The 21,196-nt window shown below is 49.4% G+C and overlaps 1 protein-coding gene across 1 annotated transcript in view; it reads left to right on the forward strand.

Annotated features, from left to right (window-relative positions):
- The window catches only part of DTD1 (D-aminoacyl-tRNA deacylase 1), a 107,734-nt gene that overhangs the window by 77,757 nt on the left and 8,781 nt on the right, over window positions 1-21,196 (forward strand). Inside the window, exon 5 of the mRNA XM_065892771.1 lies at window positions 20,924-21,091. Within this exon, the coding sequence (XP_065748843.1) occupies window positions 20,924-21,076 (153 nt within the window). The 3' untranslated portion in view covers window positions 21,077-21,091. The remainder of the gene's footprint in view (window positions 1-20,923; window positions 21,092-21,196) is intronic.

Raw genomic sequence — 21,196 nt, forward strand, 5'->3', positions numbered from 1 at the left:
CCCATTGCAGAGCACAGGCCGCAGACGCGCAGGCTCAGCGGCCATGGCTCACAGGCCCAGCTGCTCCGCGGCATGTGGGATCCTCCCGGACCTGGGCACGAACCCGTGTCCCCAGCATCAGCAGGCGGACTCTCAACCACTGCGCCACCAGGGAAGCCCCATCACAGTTTTTAGATGCATTTAAATACACTCAGGGTGTAAACAGTCACCCTTTGAGCATCTGGAAGGACCCTTTTCCGGAACAGTTTACTTTCCTAGAATAGGTAGCTGAATGCTATTTTTGTTGTCTGCTCTCATTTTATTTCCTAGTGTTTGGACTTCTAGCTACGATGCATTCACAGAAATTCCCTGAGCAAAGACTTCCTTCTTGGGGAAGCAGTGCTGGATCATGCAGAGCCCTGTGCTGGGCAGCTCGGAAGTCCTGGCCCCCTGCTCACCCACGATGGGGGTGGGGGAGGGAGATGGAGCCCTAGTGGCCAGCAGGGGAGGACTGAAGGAGAAATCAAAAATGCAGAACCCTCTGAAAGCATTACAGACCATCATGGGTTGAAATTAGAAGCAGTGTGTGCATTTTTAATATTCTGCTAGGAAAAGGCCTGTAGCCCATCAATGTTTAATGCCTGGATCATAATAGAAAGCTGAGCAGCTCTCCCTGGCCCCGTGGGTTCCAGCCTGGTCCAGAGGAAAGAAGTCGGGTTCTATTTTAGGCCTGTCTTTGGGACCTGGATCCCACCGTGTAGTGAGACCCTTGAGATCTGAGTTGCCTTTGCTCTCCCCTATGAATAGGTCCATCTGATAGAAGAAAAGTAGTTTGCTCTCTGTTATCCACCCCCCCCTTGTATATATGCTATGTGCCGTTTTCAGGGGTTATACACAATTCGGTGTTTATAACTTTTTTTACCAGTTTTCTCTCCAGATTTTTGTAGAATCAGTTGTAGACTTTCTTTAGGGTAGTTCTGTTAGGGACAGAAAAAGGGGGTAGAATACACATTAGCTGTCCCCCCCCCCCTTTTTAGCATTCATGTGAGCAGTGATGCGTTGAGATTTTCGTTTGCTTGTGGATGAGTGACCCCCTATCCCCAGGGAGATTTATTTGGACAGCGGCGTGTGCGGGGGCGTCGGGGGGACAGGGAAGAGTCTTTCATCACTGATAGTGTTTACAGCTGCCAGTGCATGTTGACAGTAAAGACCAGGGTGACTTTTAGTCAGGGTTTTTTTTTTGCGGTACACGGGCCTCTCACTGTTGTGGCCTCTCCTGTTGCGGAGCACAGGCTCCGGACGCGCAGGCTCAGCGGCCTTGGCTTACGGGCCCAGCCGCTCCACGGCATGTGGGATCTTCCCGGACCGGGGCACGAACCCGTGTCCCCTGCATCGGCAGGCGGACTCTCAACCACTGCGCCACCAGGGAAGCCCTAGTCAGTTTTATGATTGTTTAAAACCATCTAGACTAGCACCGTCCAGTAGAGTTTTCTGTGATGTTGGGAGTGTATCGCATCTGCTCTGTCCAGCATGTTAGCCGCCAGCAACTTGTTACTAGTGAGCACTTCCGATGTGGCTGGTGTGAGTGAGGAGCTCGACATTTAATTTCACTAAGTTTCGATTTAAATAGCCCTGTGTGGCTGGTGGTGACCGTCGTGGACGAGTGCAGGGCGAGGCAGTGCCCGCCTGTTGCCTGCACCCTTGGCCCTACTGCTTGGAGGACCTCATGCCTGGTGACCATCAAGCCAGCTCTCAGGCTGCCCCTCACCTTTTGGTGTTGGTGCCACGCATAGAGGCAGAAGACAAAGGGTGCCCGTGACAAACATGACCATCTCGCTTGCAACTTAAGGTGCAGTGCTGAGTGTATAAAAGAGCATACTCTTATTGAGTGCCTACTGTCTTCCAAAGATGTGTGCGCCATATCGGAACCGTGCCCTTCTCTGTAGTTTATTCCTCGCTCGGTGTGCCCATGGCCAGTGCAAGGACTGAATGGAGGTTCCCCTCTTCCGTGTGTCGTTAGATAGTAACATGATGTTTGCAGATTGGAGGCTTTCTTTGTCAGAGATGGAGGTAATGAAATGGTTTCTGACTTCGTAGGGGTAAGTCTCTGGCATGTGGTGTGTTGGTATTAATATCAGCTACATGATCTCTGTATCTTTGCTTCCTCTGGCTGTTTTCCAGTGGGAATGCCATGCATCTGGGGCACTTGGGGTGTCTGGGGCTCGTGAAGGAAGAAGAGGTCATCTCCTCTGCCTTTGTCACAAAGTTGACTGATTTCGCCAGAGCAAGGACTAGCCCGACTAGTAGATAGGGTCGTTGAGGGAAGAGGACAGGTGCTGTGCCAGCCATTGATCTGGTTGTCTGTGAGGCCAGTGGCCTCAAGGGACGTCCTGGAGGCAGGCTCATCAGGCTGGAAGAGAGAACTGTGGCTCCAAACTGGGGTCGTAGCAGCTGACACCACCAGTGTAGGAGTTCCACTTACTTTTATAAAATCTGCCTGATGGTCTCTCTGCCAACAGGATAGAGCTGCAGATGAATTAATCAGCCCTCCTTCTTAAAATACCTCATACCTTGAACTCTTTTAATTTGATATATGCTGCTTGTACATTTGCACATTTTCTGGAAACATGACATGGATATAGATTTGTCTTTTCTGCTTTTAATTGGCACCTGAGTAACCATGTCTCAAATTTTTGATAACTGGTAAATTTGGTAACAGAATTATTCTCTGCTTTTCTTCCTGACCTTCTGTGCCTCTTCCTTGTGGTAGTTGGGGGTGGGTGGGAGGGGAGGGGCTATTTGTTCTCAAGATCCACTTATATCAACGAAGAGAAAGTGGTCGGTAAATAATGTTGTTTTCTACCAGCTTTTGTCCAAAAACTGCATCTTCAGCATGAGTCATGCTTATGTCCTGTAGCTTTTCTTCTAGCTCCTTAAATAAACACCTTGAAGGTACCAACCTTCACACCCACTGTGTGTTCAGTGCCAGTGTGGTGTCCACATGGGAGTGGACTTGTGCAGGGTGATGTGAGAGCAGAGGTCTGCAGCGTCGTTGGGAAGGCACGGCGCTGCGTTAGAACAAGATAGGTTAGACCGAGCTGACCAGGGGGCAGGCACCGGCCACATCTGGCTGTGGAAGTTTAAATTCACCAAAAGTAAATAAAATAAAAACACTTTCCTTCTTTATGGCTGAGTAGTATTCCATTGTATATATATGTGTGTGTGTGTGTGTGTGTGTGTGTGTGTGTGTGTGTGTATACACACACCACATCTTCCTTATCCAGTCATCTGATGATGGGCACTCAGGTTGTTTCCATATCTTGGCTATTGTAAATGATGCTGCAGTGAACAGGGGGGTGCAGTTAGTCTTTTTGTATTCTTTGGGTAAATACTCAGAAGTGGGATGGCTGGATCATATGGTAGTCCTGTTCTTAATTTTTTGAGGAATCTCCTTACTGGTTTCCATAGTGTTGGTGAGTATGCTGTAGGGTGTATAGAAGTGGAAATATAATGTTGTTTACGTGAAACTTATATAATGTTATAAACCAATGTTACTTCGATTTAAAAATAAAATTAAATGAGGATGGTAGTACAACAAATGTTTTTTCCTTAGCCCCACAGTCCACATTTCAAGTGCTCAGTGGCTACATGTGTCTAGTGGCTGCCGTATTAGCGGAGACCAGGACATTTCTGTCACAGAGCAAGTACTGGCGGAAGGGCTGTGGAAGGCATTTTGGGGATGAGCTTTATTTATCCAGCCAGCAGGTACTGCTGAGCGTCTCCTTGTCAGGCCCTGTTCTGACCGAAGGGCCACCGTGAGAAACAGGGAAGGCCTGGCACTCACGGAAACCCCCGCATAATAAACATCAGGACATCTGTGCCCACTGCTGCCTGGGGCCCCGGGTGCTCCTGGGGACTGTTCCTCTCGTACAGGGACAGCATGTTTTACCAAAGGGGAGAGTGGCCAGTGCTGCAGAGAAACAGCCCAGCACATCCTTGGCATCAGTTTCGTCAGTGTTCTGAGCTCCATTTTCTTCCATCTGGAGAGAGGGGCTTTCAGTACCTGTCCTGTGGAGCAGCGGTAGAGGTGCAGAGAAAAGAGGTATTTGTAAAACCCAGTGCTCAGCACTCAGCATTAGATAGAGACTCTTATTACTCTAATCTTTTCCATCACAGAAATGGTTTAGAAGCTTGAAAAGCAACTTCAGCTGGAGGCAGGGGGAGGCGTGGCCTTTTCCAGGAACAGGAACTGCAGGGTCAGGTGCAGCTGCCTCACTCCATCCCAGCATCCGCGAGGGACGCCGCTCGGCTGAGAGGATGCTCCCAGTGAATCCCTGGTGTAAAGGGCGTGCGTTGCGGACTCCTGTTCTCTCCGTGTTTTTATAGATGTTTTGTTGTTTATACCCAGGCTCCGTCGGCCTCTGTGTAAAGAGCACATCTTCACTCACGAGCCTCTCTTAGAATTCTCCAGGGGAGCAGAATGTGGGCTTCGCTCCCAGCCCTGGTGCGTTTCCCCAGGCTCAGGACTGCAAGTGTTTGAGCGGGTCAGCTGGGACTGCTGGGACAACCCCCTCGTCGGGGCAGGGGACAACAGCCTCTTGCCAAGATTAGACTGGATGGCCAGGTGACACCTGCAGTTTCCACATCTTTCTCCCAGATCTTGTCTGGTCTCCCCAACCCTTCAGGTCATGCTGACCCCAGGGGCCTGCCCTAGATTTGAGGGTCCTGTGTGGGTGACTGAAATGCACGTTAGTGAGGAAATTCTCGGGACTGAATGGCATGTTCCAGCAGTCTAGAAAAGAGTTACTGTGCTTGTAGGTGACTGTAGTTTTTTCTTGTTTTTCATTAAGAAAAAAACTGAGAAACTAGAGGAAAATGTTGTACTCAAGACAGAGCACATCTTTTAAAAATGATTAAACATTACAAAAAAGCCATTGAACCAGTGTACTCTTGTTAATGCAACAATTTTAATTTCTTCTTTATAGTCTTTCCCAAATATTCACATAATCTTTGTTAACTTCTTCCAGTTAAATCTTTTCTTAGATGTCTTCAGTGAGGATGACTGATTTTTATATTTAGCATTTTTGTGTTTGTATATTAGTTATTAAGTCAGTCTACTATAGCTTACTAACTTTCCTTTATGGTTGGACCTCTAGATTATTTTTAATTTTTTCACAATTGTAAGTAATGCCAAAGTGATCATCTTTATTCTGATAATTTTTTTTTTTATGTAAGAGAAATTCTAAGAAATGGGTATGAACACATTAATGGCTCATATATATAAGCAAGTCAGTAAAACTTTTATCACAGCACACATTGAATTTTACTGTTCTGTTAGGCTTTTCTAGAATCTGCCGATGTATTTGTTTTTCTTTCTTTTTTTTTTTTTGCGGTACGCGGGCCTCTCACTGTTGTGGCCTCTCCCGTTGCGGAGCACAGGCTCCGGACGCACAGGCTCAGCGGCCATGGCTCACGGGCCCAGCCGCTCCACGGCATATGGGATCTTCCCGGACCAGGGCATGAACCCGTGGTCCCCTGTATCGGCAGGTGGACTCTCAACCACTGCGCCACCAGGGAAGCCCCCGATGTATTTGTTTTTAACAATAGCTACATAGCTCAGTTCTGTATTGTTAATGAGAAATGACCTTAACTTTTTATTGTGGAAACATCTCAACAGTTTAGAGAAATATAGCATATAGAACCCAATGGACCCAGCGTCCAGGTCATCATCACCCAGTTATGGCACCTCTGATATCATTAACCCTCCCACATTTGGTTTTATTTTGAAGCAAATCTCAGTACTCGCTTCAGAATTGTTTTATCTCATTGATAGCTCATTGTGGTTTTGATTTGCATTTCCCTGAGGATTAGTGATGTTGAGCATCTTTTCACATGCCTGTTGGCCATCTGTATGTCTTCTTTAGAAAAATGGCTCTTTAGGTCCTCTGGGGGGTATCGTATCTTCTTAACGCTTTCTGAAGATTCTGATTGGATTTTTAAATGTTCATTTCTATTTGCTGAATTATCTCTGCTCAGAGTCAGTTGTTCTGTTTACTCTACGTGATCCTTCTCTTTTGAGCTTTGGATGCTCCGTCAAGTATCTGGATGTTTTTGGCTGTCTGTCCGCACCTAAGAATGCTGACCGGGGTAGGTTAGGTAGTTGGTAGGTAGGTAGTTGTATAGGTTGGTCATTTTGGTCTCCAGTGGGTCTCTTCCTACCGGGGCACTCAGCCTACCTGCATATGTGGGCAGGAACCTCAGGAAAACAGTGCAGGAGCCCTGCTTGACTCAGGTTTTGAAAGGGTCTGTGCAAGAAGTGGAAAAAAGGGCACTTAACCAACGGCAAATATGAGCGACTTACAGCAATTCTAAGAATGGCGTTTTTGTTCTTATTTGTTTGTGTTTGTTTTTAAAAGTTATTTTTATTTCTCAACCATTTTGCACCCCAAGGACATTTGGCAGTGTCTGGAGACATATTTGGTTGTCACAGCTGGGGGAGGGGAGGTGCCACTGGCTTCTAGTGAGTAGAGGCCAGGGATGCTGCTGGACACCCTGAAGTCCACAGAACGGTCCTCACAGCAAAGCATTCATCTGGCTTCAAATCTCACTACTGCCGAGATCAAGAAACACTGATCACGGAGAGTGTAGCCCTTTCAAAGGGCAGTCAGGGCAGGGTGAAGGATGGACCTTCTTCACATAAGAACCTTGACAGCAGTGCCCATTTGGGGTGAAACAGGTCTTTCTCATGGTGCAGGGCAGTGCTGATGTGTTAGGAAAAGCACCTGCACTGTTCCTGGGTCTGTCCAGAAATATGTGTATTTTGAGGAAGGAGAATCTTGAAAGTAAGGTGGCTCTGAGCATTACTTCTGTTCTCTGATTTCATTGTTAGCAAACTGCCTCGCAGAAGGCGAGACTTCCTGGTGGCTTCCTGTAAAGGGACTTGTGGCTGATGACAAGGGTATCTCTGGGCGGGGTGGAGCAGCGTTTGTACAAAACTATAGTGGGCGCTTTTATAAATGTGTTTTCTCCCACACAAATGGCATTCATAAAGAAAACAGTATTGCTCCAGCCCTGCTCCGGGCGCCTGGAGCCAGGGTTTCAGTTGAATTCCCAGAAGTGCCATTTTTCTCTGACAGGCTGCGTACTCGAGAAGTTTGTGCTCAGTAGTGTTTTCTCCTTGCCTGTTCTGTTTGGAGGCCAGTCAGGTTGTTGGAGCCGCTTGGGCAGAGCAGTGGCTGAAGATGAGGTGCTGTCACTCGTGTGTGTTCTAGAAACATTTATTGCATAATCTGTGGTCACTGAAAAAGGACTTATGTAACGTGCATGTGTACAAAGCCTACCGTTAGGGTGACTGCCCCCCACTTTCAGATGGGAGCCCCAGCCGCTGCCACCCAGGGCTGTCCCAGGCCCTCCCCTCACAACCCCTTGCCTCCCCCTGAGACACCCCGGTGCTGTGTTTTGTGCTGGTCCCCCCACCCCTTTGTCCCGAGCGGCTTCAGCCCACATGTGTGTCCCTGGCTTTCTTGTTGGGGCTTGTCTGCTGCATGTCGTTCTTTTCTGTCGGGCTCAGCCTAGTGGTGGGACCCTCGTGTTTCAACACCCTCCGCCACCAGACAGGCCCTCGGAGCTGAATTTGTACTGTTCTCAAAGAGCTGCTTTTTTTTTTAATTGGTGAAGAGAGGGGAATTCTAGGGTTTGATGGCTGCAGCCATAAATTTTCCATAGCAACACCTCAAATGGTAAATCAGTCTGTACAGAATGTCTCATAATTTATTTAAATCCTCTTTCTGTGGGCATTTAGATTGCTCCACAGTTTTTACTGTTGTAAAAAGCAGTTCAGTGAACACCCTTTTGGATGTATCTTTGTGCACGAAGCCACTTATTTTCCACGAGATAAATTCCAGGAGGTGAAATTATTGGGTCAAAATGTGCAGACACTTAGTGTTTGAGATGTGTGTTGCCAAATTGCGCCCCTAAGGTCCACATGTACTCTCCATCACCAGCATTCAGTGTTCCTTTCCTCAAACCCTTGCGAAGGCTGGTTTATCATTGCTTAATTATCATTGTTTAATTATTATTATAATTAATAATATATTATTATCATTGATTATCATTGTTTAATCCTTGTCAACTTGATGACTCATAAATTATCTCATTGTTTTTATTTGCATCAATTACTAGTGAAATGGCACTCTTTCTCATAAGCTTATTAGGCATTTGCGTTTCATCCCATTTAAGAAGTTGCTTGTGAATCTGAATTTTAGATCCCGATAAGTTTAATTTCTCATTTACATTTTATATTTTCTTCTTCACCAGTTAGTTTTGGGACTTGTCGCTCAATTTTATTGGTTATATTACTTAATACTGTTTCCTTATTACTCTCTCAAGAGGCTGGAGTTCTTCTGTAATTTATTTATGCATTTATTTTTTAAGGGTGGGAATGGCCATAAAACATTCTGGATACTTGCAGGTTTGGGAACGTCCTGATTGATCCGGGAATGCTTGGGTCGCCAGCTTTTACCTTCAGGTTCTACAGGTGTCGCCCCGATGGTTGGTTGGCCTCCTTCCTTCCCTCTGTCTACGCATCTGTCTGTCATCATGCAGTCATCCTTTTGTTCATCCAACACACGTGTCACCAGTGTTTTACTGCATCCTGGCTCCCTGCTGGCATTTAGTGGTGTGCCCTCTGTGTGGATTTCTCTACCTAAATTTCCCTGACTGTTGGTGCCTCCAGGATATACTGGAGCCCATGGGATGTTCTGTAATGTCTTTGCTTATTGCTTTTTTGGTATCTGCTCTGATCTCTCCTTTTCTCCCGTCCTACGTATATGACTTACAAGTTTCTGTTGTCTTTTCCTCTGAGTATTGGAAGGATTGCATGAATTGATTTGTCTGCGTCATTAATTTTTCTCCATAGTCTTGGATCTGTTGTTAACTATATCTACTGTATGAGTTTTCTTTCTTAAACAAATTTTAAATTGCTTATTAAAGCAATTATGTGCATAACTGAAAATCATTTAGTACATAAAGGCTTGTAATGAAAAATAACCTTTTCTGCCTGTTTTCCCTCGGCCTTGTCCTCTTCCCCACAAGCAAGTGCCTTTAACATATTTTAAGCTATTTCTTTGGGTGCTTCCCCCTCTGTCCCTAAATAATAAACTTTTACTGTTTCTTTTTTTTTTAACTAAATTTATTTATTTTATTTATTTATTTTTGGTTGCTTTGGTTCTTCGTTGCTGCGTGCAGCTTTCTCTAGTTGTGGCGAGCAGGGGCTGCTCTTCATTGCAGTGCGTGGGCTTCCCATTGCAGTGGCTTCTATTGTTGCGGAGCAGGGGCTCTAGGCGCACGGGCTTCAGTAGATGTGGCATGTGGGCTCAGTAGTTGTGGCTCGCGGGCTCTAGAGCGCAGGCTCGGTAGTTGTGGCACACAGGCTTAGTTGCTCCGTGGCATGTGGGATCTTCCCGGGCCAGGGTTCAAACCCATGTCCCCTGCATTGACAGGCGGATTCTTAACCACTGCACCACCAGGGAAGCCCAAACTCCTACTGTTTCTTGATATATTAAGTTCTGACATCATTTATTTCATGCTACTGTAGAGGGGGAGCCAGCACTGCTCATGCCGTACACCCTCCCATCTTTCCAGCATTTTGATATCATTTTAACGGAATCCAAAAATGGTGTTTATGTTGCCATGACCCTGTGACTGTGGGTCACCACAGGGCCCAAGTCGTACTCTATCGTTTTTTTCCTTGTTCAGCCCTTTGCTTTTCTGGGAGTATGTACTTGTCCTTCTTCTCTTGAAATCTTGTTTGAAGCACTGTATTTTCTGCTCCTGCTCCCAGACCTCTGAGCCCAGGCGTTCTCTTTCAAGGCCCTTCCTGCGGGAGCCCCGTCCCCCGGAGCGCTTGCCCCACTCCCCTGCCCTGTGGACAGGTGGCCACCCCCTGCCCCTCACCCCGGCCCGGCTGCCGAGCACCCTGACCTTGACTTCTCTTCAGGTTGTGGGCACTGTTATTCTGGGTCCCACGTCTTCATTATTTTGCACAATAATTCTTCATCGTTCCAAATCTGTTCTGTTGGCATTTGTACATGTAAGACCTAGTGGGGCAGAGAAAAGGTCTCCCCTCTTTTTTAAGACTCTTGCAAATTGAAGAAACATTTTGAATCGTTTAAGGAACACTACTAGTTTAAAATGCTCGTGAACAGTTTTCTGGTACCAATTATGCATTGGAATACCAAAGCTGAAATTGTTTTAGTGTCTCCTGAAACTTCGCTACAGCCCGTGATTATTAACCAGACACGTGCCAAGAGAGACTCCAGCCTGAGGCAGATGGTTTTTTGGTTTTTTTTTTTTTTTGAATTTTATTTATTTTTTTATACAGCAGGTTCTTATTAGTTATCTATTTTATACATATGAGTGTGTATATGTCAATCCCAATCTCCCACTTCATCCCACCACCCTCCCCCCCGCCGCCACTTTCCCCCCTTGGTGTCCATACGTTTGTTCTCTACATCTGTGTCTCTATTTCTGCCCTGCAAACCGGTTCATCTGTACCATTTTTCTAGGGTCCACATATATGCGTTAATAATGTTAACACAGATGTTGATGAAGTAGGTGCCAGTTGTTTCTGCCTGCGAAGAGCAGCGGCCTAGAGAGGAGGGGGAGCTGATAGCTCAGCCGTGGGCTGCGAGAAGCCGGCCTCTGGCCTCCGAGTGCCACAGCCACTGCTGCTTCCTCAGCGGCGGGGAAATAGTTAACTTCTTGCCCATTACTCTCGAAATTTTATAATTAGCCCCCATCGAAGGAAGAGGCCAGGCCACAGGAGTGGGTTGTGTCGTGTTAGAAGTGCAGTTGGTACCTTGTCCCCAGTGGGGTTAGGGAATGGAGGGCAACATAATAAAAATCCTGGCTGCTAGAATATATTGTTTGCCATGTATATGGGTGACCAGTTTTCAGAGAATTCACGTATATAGTGAGATGTCACAGGACTGTACTGCATCCCTCAGCGCCTTCAGTGGGGGTGGAATCCTCATCACCCCCATGGCCCTCCTGTGTCTGGGGTGCCCACCAGTGGAGAACACTGGTTAACACGGGGCCTGTAACACATAACAAATGATCACGTTAAAATGTGGCTCATTTAAAAGCATGTAAAATGCTTCTGGTTTGGGTGCCCCCCGAAGTGAAAGGCTTGCGGTACAGGTCTTCCCGGTACAGGAAGCATGGTGAGGGGTGGAAGCGAGATGGGGAGGGGGACCTGCGCCTTGGTGACCCCTGGGCACCTCCTGGGGGGCCGCATGGAACACATCTCAGGGTGGGTGCCGTGCGGCCTGAGGGGGCTGGAGGAGGACCCCTAGCACTCGTTTCCCCCTGGCCGAGATCACGTCCAGGAGTGCTTGCCTCCAGACATGTCTGCTGCCCACACTCAGGCCAGGTGCCCCCCTGGGCCCGGGGGCATCTTCAGGCCGAAGGTGCAGGTGCTCAGGCTGGAGGAGGTCAGAAGTCGTGGGCTGACACTGCAGGGACCTCTGGGCTGGGGGACATGCAGGCCCTGGAAGCCTCTGCCGCGGTGATAGAGAAACCCACGCCTTTGCTGACCTCGATCCCATGATGGCCTGAAACAAGCCGCCCCGGGTCCTGAAGGCTGGAGCCACCCCAGCGTGGACGTGGACGGGAGGAGAAGAGAGTAAGAATAATGCGAAAGACAGCCGGGCACCCCGCCCTCACTGCCACTTCGCATACCTAAGAGGGTTTTTGTAAACAACGGGGGATTAGAAAATAAAATTAGATTGCATGATTTCAGATGGGAACGGATGCCTCCTTGCCTGACTTTTTTCCTTTTTTAATTCCCACGAAAACCTCAAGCAGAGTTAATAATGTATGAAAATTAGGTACCATGTGTGCACATTGCTTTGTAATGTTTTTATTAAGCAGCCAGTTGATTTAAAAATAACACAACATGACAGTTGACATAATGGCAGATGCTTCAGAGTGTATGGAAACATCCTCTTTGAGTGTTCTGTCAGATTTTCCATTACACAAGGACATTTTAAAAAAAGAAGCTTTCAGAATTATCACATAATATGAAATTATATCAAGTTACAATTCGATAAAGCAAAGTTGCCCAAATATAAATTCCAATTGCTTTTTAAAAAATGGCTCAGTCAACTAGAGCTAATCTGTGGAAGTAGGTTTCTACAGATTGTTTAAAATTCCACAGTAGATTCACACTTCTGTCTTCTCGGAGTTTTGCGAGTCTCATAGGCTGATGGGAATTTGCCTTTTCTTCTTCCCCCTTCCCACTCTCTGCCCTCTGGCCTGTAGGCAGCGGAAAGAAACAGGGAGAAGCAAAAGGTCATGGACCCAGGGGTGTCCAGTAGCTCAGGAGATGTCCCGCCCATGGCACATGGGCATCGGGCTTGGGTGGAGGCGCCCTTTCCTGGCCTTGAGCGCCGTCCTCCGTCATTCCCTGAAGGGTCCACCCCTGAAGGGGTGCCCGCCTGACGTGGAGGGACTGTGGGCTGCTCTGGTCGCTGTGTGGGGCCTCTTGGGCTTTCCTGCATCTCTAGGCGGTGCTGGCAGGCCGCCTCCGGTGTGTGTGGTCGAGGGGAGCCCCGGGATTCCACCTGACCCCAGGAGGCCCGTGGAGGTAGAGTATTGCTCCACTCCACAGTTCGTCTTGCTTACTGCCTCGAACATGTTAGTTATTCAGCAAAACAATTCTCTGGTGTCAGCGTGCTCTGCAGGGTGAGAGAATGGTCAACACACTGGTTTCAATGACTCGGCACAGTCAGGGCATCTTTTCCTGGCGGTGGGAGTTGGTGGACACAGGAAAGACAGCAAACCTCGTGGAGTGAAGGTTCTAGCGCTGTTGAAAAGGGTTCACGGGCTGGTAGGTTTGGGGCATTTTGTCCTTTAGCTCCTGTCCTTCTAAGGGGACGTGCCAGCCATGTCCTTCTTCTGCAGCTTCCTGTGGTCGCCCGCTCGTGCCTTCTGACATCAGCGGGGCCACAGGTGTGGGCCAGCGCCCGCGGAGCCATCATACCTTGTGATATTTTACAACGTAATTGCAGAGGGGACATTTGATCTTTATGACTTTCTTGGAATCTTTGCAAGGGGGTTGGTTGGAACAGAACCTTTCTATCTACATCACGGTCTATAAAAATCCCAGTAACTGACTTCATGGGGCTCGCGCTTTTCTTTTGTTACTTTCTTCACTCTCTAATTAGATTTTGCTCGTTCACGGGACAGAACAGTCTGGCCGGAAATGACCAGCATTAAAATAACTCAAAGGCAGGGCTGTACCTGGCATCGCCCTAGCAAGATCAGAGCAGGGTTGGCTGCCCCAGACCTGGGGCTAACCTCAGAAGCCCCTGTCCAGGTGAGCTTCGGCCTCAAAGGAGCCAGGTTGACTGGGGGTTCGGCTGGGAGTCTGGTGGCCTGAGGCTCCTCCCAGCCTGGCCACTGCCTGGCCATGGCCTTGAACTTTCTCTCTCAACTGACTCCACTTCCTGTGCGCTCAGAAGCAACCTGGGAGTCATAATACCTGCTCTTGACTCCTCGGAATGCTCAACGTGACAAATTGGTTGTCAAAATCTAAGGGGCCATTTATTTCCCTAGTGTGAAGACAGACTTTAAAGGGATGAAATTAAAATCTCAGGTTATACTCGTGGGCCCTTTGAGGAAGGAGTTGCCCCTTTTAGTCAACTGTAGTCTAAAAAAGAAGAAGAGGAAGACCTGAAATAGTTTTTGTGGGACTTATGTGAACGTACAAAAGCATCTACAAGAAGCTGTAATTTTTCACATCATTTCCCCAAATCGTGTTGGAAGCAAGTCTGAGACATCGTCTCGCTCGGAGAATTATCCTTCCATCAGGGGTTCCTGGGCACCTGTTTTGTTTGGAAATGACTTGCAAAGAAACCATCTCTCTTGAACCCCTCCAAAACCGCTTCTAGTGCCTGTCAGCTGTGTGGTTTGGACGTTCCTGAAAGAGGCAGGCGGGTGGTGGCAACTGCAGACACAGATCTCTCTGCCAGCTCCTTTGAACCCTCCCAGCCTGGATTGGTGTCCGCAGCTGCAGAGCAGAGCCCTTGGCTGAGCTTCCCCTGCACACGTGGAATCTCGGGGGCGCCCGGAGTCTGACTGTATGCAGAGTGCGTCCTGGGAGCTTGTGGTGTCTGCGGCAGCCTGGAGGGGCTCCTTCATTTAATGTTCTATGCCATCGTCCACTGGATCAGCCCACAGGGTGAAGGGATCTGCCTTTGGAGATGCTTCAGCAGCGCTGTTCTATGAGAAAGACCCGGGCAGGTAGGAGTAGCTCACACGTCTCAGAGCCCGTCCTCTGGTGCCCAGGGCAGGCGGCCTGGCAGTAGAGGCACAGAGGGCAAATGGCCAGCCCGAGGGTCTCCGCTTCTCCCCTTCCAGTGGTCTGCTGTCCGCCCCCTGCCCCGGGAGGGGTCCCTCCTCTGGAGCACCCACACGGCACACCCTGCTCTGTGGGTCCCACGTGTTTCCTTCTCTTGTGCTGCTGAAGAGCATTAGTTACGCCGCCGACAGGGGCTCGAGCCGGAGCCTCCCGTCCCCCGGAGGCCATCACCTGGTCACTCCCCGCCCCCGTGCTCATTTGTCCAGTGTCTCATGCGCACTGCGGACTGCCCATCACCACGGCCGTGGTCATCAATGGAGACTCAGGGCTCTCCCACACCTATCCCCCCAGCCGACCAGCATCCCGTTTGTGCCCCAGTCCTGGGTGACAGTGACCCCACAGTGCGCTGACCCCATGTGCTCCCGGCCGGACGCCCCCCTTACCATGGGTGCTGTGCCCCGGGCAGGACTCAACCCCCTCCCCCGCTTCTCCTGGTGGCCTTGACCTCACTCGGCCCCTCGGTCCTCAGCCTGTCTCGTGCAGCCCTTGATGTCCAGTTCAGTCACCTCTGTGTCATCACCCTGTGCCCGGGGGGCCTGCAGCGTGGCTGGTGGTGAAGCGTGAACAGAGTCCCGTGCTGGTCCTGGGAGGCCTTCTCCTCCCGCCTCCAGGGACTCCTGTCCCGCCCTCAGCCCTGCTTCCGTCAGCCCTCCCTGAACTTGGGGGCCTGCCCCCCACCCTCCGCGAGCCCTCCACATGCTGGCCGCCCTGTGTTCCCTGCTATGCTGCTCTGATGCTCACCGCTTTCCGGGGCTGCCCCGTATCAGTGGCCGGCCTGGGCCAGACTGGTCTCCGTCACCCTGGTCCTCCTCTCCCGCTGCCACTGACGGGCCCCACTGCAGGGCCTTTCCTTAGGTCAGGATCAGGGCCCCTGGAGAGCTCCCTCTGGGCCCTCGTGGCTTTGGGGGCTTCCCCATCCTGCTTCCTCCTCCAGCCTCGTTTCCGGCTCACTCATCTTAGGTTTGCGCCTTCTGATTCTTCAGCCACAGGGTGGAAACACACAGTCACGTTGAGGTCCTACAGCGGCTTGCTGCTGAACCACCGCGAAGCAGGATCCGCGTTAGGGCGGTTTCTCTTTAATAGGCAAAGGGAGTAGGCTGGGGTCCCTGCGTGTTCTCCACCAGCGAGGACAAGTGCTTCAGGCAGGATGCTGGGGGCGCCGGCGCCCTCGGCTTCACTTCAGAGTAGGGATGGTGATGGTGCCCTCGTGCATGCCGAGGGCTGAGAACAGAGCCTGGCAGTGGGAGCTGCCAGTTACTTATGTGATGGGCAGTCGGCCCCAGGAAAGCCAGCGCTCTGCTTGGTTCTCCTCTGTGTCCCTGGCACCTAGGGCAGGGCATGATGTGTAGCCCAGTGCTCAATAAATATCTCTGAAATGAAGTTCATAGATTAAGGAAGAGGGGCCGTGTGATGCCCTGGAAAGAATACGGAGTTTGGCGTCTAGAGGCCTGGTCCCATCTCTGCCTTTTGCGCACTGTGCGTGACACCTGAGCAAGCCCCCCACCCTTTTGAAGGCCCGTTTCTCCTTTACTTCTGTGAGCGTGTGACGAGATGCTTTGCTTTCAGCTGCACATGCTCCAAACCTGGCCGAGTGTGGCTGAAACAGGGAGGAGCTTAGTGACGCCCCCCGACCCCAAGAGGGTGGCTGATTCCTCCGGCTCGGCTCCACCCCTCCCCGGAGGTGTCTCTGTACCCCTGGACACCCCATCTCGTTCCAAGAGCTGCCACCACTCCAGAGGTCTTTGTCCGTCCCCAGGTCTCCATGCACCTTTGTTTATTTGGGAGAGAAACCTTTCTCTGAAGCCCCCTGGTGGTCCCTCAGGTCCTGGTGGCTGTGAATGCTGTCCCCTGACCATGTGACAGCAGGCTCAGACAGTGCTACTTCTGAGCAGAAGGCTGCTCACGCCAGCAGGGAGAGAGGAGGGAGCTGGAGGATGACTAGAGCGTAGGCTGCCGACAGTGGCTTCTCCAGGGGACGCTGATGAGAATACAACTGTTACGGGGTTGTTCGGAGCAGCCGAGATCAGGTGGGCGGAGGTGCAAAGCGGGGTACCTATGGGGGGCTCTATCTACCCCATTTACTTTATACCTTTGTGCAGATGCTTGTTTAAAAAGAAAATGTGAATGCCCTGGTAGGGCTTGTGGGTGGGTGGGTGGGTGGGGCTTGTCCTCTGCAGTGTGGCCGCAGTCTCCATCCTGCCCTAAAGTCTTATAGTTACTTCACTCATTTTGCTTCTACCTGGTCCCTCAGGGCATTATTACATTTGCAGGCCCCGTGATAGAGCGTTGTTCAACTAGTTTATTTGTACACGAGGCAATCAGAGCATGGTCATCTTAATTAAAAAGAAAGTTCTTTATTTTCTCAGTGGATTTAGGCGTGAGTCAGGGAGGTTTGGGTCTAGATATTCCAGCCCGCCCTCACTGGCCCCCCTCTTCAGAGATCCACCGTGAGAGGCATGGGCTGGCCTTGGGACAGTTACCTGGCCCCTGGCCGTGTCTTGTGCCTGGAGTTGCCTTTGGAAGGTTTGGGTTTCTCTTTAAGGCGCTAGAGCCTGTATGGTTTGGACACTGTCTCCTTTGCAATATGGACACTCTCAGATGATCAAAAAGCAAACAAACAAAGAAACAAAAGTCCTCCATTTTGGTGTCTAGGTCCTGTGTTCACTGGCCTGTGCGGTTTTTATTCTCCTTGACGTAAGTGTGCTCGTTAACCTGAAAGCCGTGGACATGCTACAGGAGTCCGTGTGCAGCACCAATTTCTTTTCTTCTTCTTCTTTCTTTCTCATTTGTTTCCTCAAAAAAAAAAAAATCCAATTGCTTTCTTGCCTTAAGATGTAAATTCCACATTTTGGCTGCATTGGATTCCAAGTTTTCTGAGAAAAGGCTCAAATTTATTAGGTTAGTTCACAATGTTCCCTCAGAGAACTTTTACTTTGAGGCGTGGAGCCATATGTGGTTGGGTTGTTTTAAGATAAATAATGAAAGACAATCAGCATTACATCGTTTACAGAAACTCGGGCTGTGCCTGTCCCTTCGGTAATTGTCACTCGTGATTCAGTGATTCACAAGCTTGGTCCAGGGTGGTAGGGATGGAGCTGGGGTGTAAGGTCGCGCTGATGTTTCTGCAGTTTGGCTCAACGTTGATGGCGCCTCTGGGCCAGTGCAGAGTCAGACGGTGCCGTGGGGCCCTGAGCAGCCTCTGGGAAGCCTGCTTCCATTGGGAATTATTCCCCATCACCCTGCCAGGATCTGGCTTCTCCGCAGCATTAAAGAGTAGAAAGCGAATAACAGGTTGGATCACAAACAAGCCTTTGCATGAGATGGAATCTCAGCAGTGCGGGAGCCTTGGTTTGGTTGTGTCACTGGCAATAGTCAACATTTTTTTATATTTACCTCTGAAGAGGGGAAACAAAACTGAGAGGGCCTCTTCTGGAAGTAAAAATCATGCTTTCTCTGTGTCCAACTTGGAACATGTTCACGGTTACATATGTGCATTCGTAGATGTATCCATCCACCTACAGATATGTACACATATAACACACACGTGTAAACACACATACAGACACTGATGTGAATGTAGACTGCTGACAGCAGAAGGCGATTATCACAGTTCACTGCCGAACACCGATTCCCAGATGTTTGGATTTCATGAACTAGGGACATGAAATATAAAAAAGGAAGGGGGCCAGCACGAATTGCCAACTTCATGGTTTCTAAGGTCATTAAGAAATTGTTTTGGTGGTAGACGCTAACTAGACTTATGGTAGTGGTCATTTTGCAGTATGTACAGCTATGGAATTGTTATGTTGTACACCTGTGACTAATATAATGTTATATGTCAATTATATCACTATAAAAAATTTTTTTAGTTGTAAAATACACATAACATAAAATGTACCATCCCACCCATTTTTAATTGTACAGCTCAGTACGGTTAAGTACATTCATGTTGTGCATCCAAGATCATTTTGCAAGAAAAAGAGCAAGACAGAAGGGCACCCATTTACCATCCTCATCATTTCTTAGAAGCAAGAGCATTTAACACCAAAAGGGAAACAAACAAGAAAGGAAGGCTGGCATCTTGATGAAGGAAATTCCTCCCACATCTGCGGTAGAATGGCACAGAGAAAAATAATCGTTCATGGAAAAATAATAGCACAGAGGGAAATATATAGCAAAGAGCTCTGTGTAGCCATTACTCAGATTTTTAAAACGCTGACCTTTTGGTTTAGCAGTGTATACAAGTGTCGAATCATTACATTGTACACCTGAAACTAATATAATGTTTTCTGTCAATTTTATCTCAATTAAAAAGTGCTGGGGCTTCCCTGGTGGCACAGTGGTTGAGAGTCCGCCTGCCGATGCAGGGGACATGGGTTCGTGCCCCGGTCTGGGGAGATCCCACATGCCGCGGAGCAAAAAAAAAAAAAAAAAAGTGCTAGCCTGTTGTCATGTTTGCTCAAGATCATCCTATTCACCGTGCCTGTACCTGAGCTGTTTTTTACCAGGCCATGGCCAGAGGAGCTCAGCTTTGCCACTAAGTGCACAGTTTAGCAGTGATACTTTTTCACAGCAAGACTTTGTTGACGAAGGAAGCTGTGTGTTGGTTTACATCCTGGCACGAGTCTTACCATCAGTGGTCCGAGGGCCAGTAGCAAGCAGTCCACATCTGACAGCGGTCAGCAGCTCTGTTCTAGAGCTGGTTTTGTTGTTATAGGAGTGAAAGCTGACAGTTACAGTTGGAGCCCATGTATATTCATCCCACTATGATCCTGTTCTCTTCTCTTTCTCCCCAAAGTTAACTGGACTTGCTTGTATGCTCCCCCCAGTCCATCCTCCATCTGCCCGTTAGTGGCACGTAGTGCTTTGTGAAAATGGGATCCTACTGTTCTGGCCTCTGAAGCTTACATCGGTTTGTCTAACGTGGGTTTAGAGACATATCTGTTTTGTTTTGTGTTGTTTTGTTTTTTGCGGTACGCGGGCCTCTCGCTCTTGCGGCCTCTCCCATTTGCGGAGCACAGGCTCAGCAGCCACGGCTCACGGGCCCAGCCGCTGCGCGGCACGTAGGATCCTCCCGGACCGGGGCACGAACCCGTGCCCCCTGCATCGGCAGGCGGAGTCTCAACCACTGCGCCACCAGGGAAGCCCTAGAGACGTATCTGTTTTGATACGTGTCCATCTGCTCTAGATATCGCTCTGTGGGACTGTGCCACATTCTAGTTACCTGTCCTCCTACAGTGGACTCTCAGGCTGTTTCTAGGTTCTTGCTAAATACAAGCAATACCACGGTGCACATTCATAGGAGCTTTTCCTGCAACACGAGAGGGAATTTATCCAGGTGAGCTTTCTGGGAAGGGAGTCCTGGGTCAAAGGGGAAGTGAAGCCTTCATTCACAAACTGGAATTAGCTTGTTACCCAAGCCAGTTGTTTACTACAGCTGTTCAGGCACCTGGGGTTGGGAGGTGGGGGAGATAATATCATAAGTCCACCATTAATAAACTCGGTTTTCTGGACCAAATTGAGAACTGCTGATTGTTGATCTACCTAAAGGTTTAATTCAGAGTCTGAGAATAATAAAGCGATGATCTGGCAGGTTGGTTACAGTAACTTTCCTTTGCGTCTTCATGGGGCAGAGACCAGCGGGGAGCACCTGGCCCTTCCCTGTTCCCCCCTTTCCACGTGAATGGGAAAATGTTTGCAGACTTGACCTGGGAGGCCCATGAACCTGGGTGTTGCCGTGTCTCAAGCTTTGTCACAGATGGTTTTTATGGTCCGAGAAAATCCCATGGCCATGGCTTGGCCCGTCTCCTTGGATGAGTTTCTTGGCAGGTCTTTCTGGGGTGGCCGAACCGTTGTGCAGAGTGTCAGCGGATCTGTCTTTCCACTGTCCGGTCTGTGGTCTCTGAACAAGCTGGGGAGACACCCAGGGCAGAAGTGGCCCAGGGTGGCCTGTGCGACATGTGCCCTGTGGCAGCGTCCCCGTGTAGCCACCACACAGCCCGCCGGGAGCACCCAGGGTTTGGGCTGTGGACGAGTCAGGCTTCAGTCTCAGGACAAACCGAGGGCCCAGATGATGTCTCATGTGTCTGATGTACTTTATCACAGCCTTCTCTGACCTTCAGCAAATGGTGGAGAAAACAGTGAGTGGGAAGACAAAGTGGTGAGAAAAAAGCTATAGAGACATCAAAGAAAAAAATAACAGACTAAAAGCCTTTTCATTTACAGTCTCTGCTCAGCCTGTCAAAGAAGGCTGTTAGTGGCCCCTCCCCCAAACCCCAAGACAGGCAGAGTGGTGGGGAAATCTGATGGACGTCATACGTCTGATGTGTCTGTATTAAGGATGCTGGTGTCTGACAGACAGACACTTGGTGTGGGATCTGGCACGTCGGAGCCACTGCGATGCCCCATGTTATCAGACAGAAAGCGTTTTTAGTGGTTGCTGCCTGTGAAGTAATTGGTGCTTTGGACGTACAGGCACGAGTTTACATTTGTAAAATAATTCTCTTTCTCTTTCATAACCAGCTGTCGAAGCTTGAAAAGCAACAGCAGAGGAAAGAAAAAACCAGAGCCAAAGGGCCTTCTGAATCAAGCAAGGAAAGAAGCGCTCCTCGCAAGGAAGACCGCAGCGCCAGCAGCGGGGCCGAGGGGGACGTGTCCTCGGAGCGGGAGCCGTAGGGGGCCGGGGCGCAGGTAGGGCTCCCCCCGGAGCTGCATCGGCGCCTCGCGTCGGGGGCACCAGTCAGGGGTAGAGGACAGGGTGGCTTTGGAGGCAGAGCTTGTTTTATGGCGGTTCCT

Source organism: Phocoena phocoena, chromosome 15 (genome assembly GCF_963924675.1).
Source record: "Phocoena phocoena chromosome 15, mPhoPho1.1, whole genome shotgun sequence".
In the NCBI taxonomy this organism is placed as follows: domain Eukaryota; kingdom Metazoa; phylum Chordata; class Mammalia; order Artiodactyla; family Phocoenidae; genus Phocoena; species Phocoena phocoena.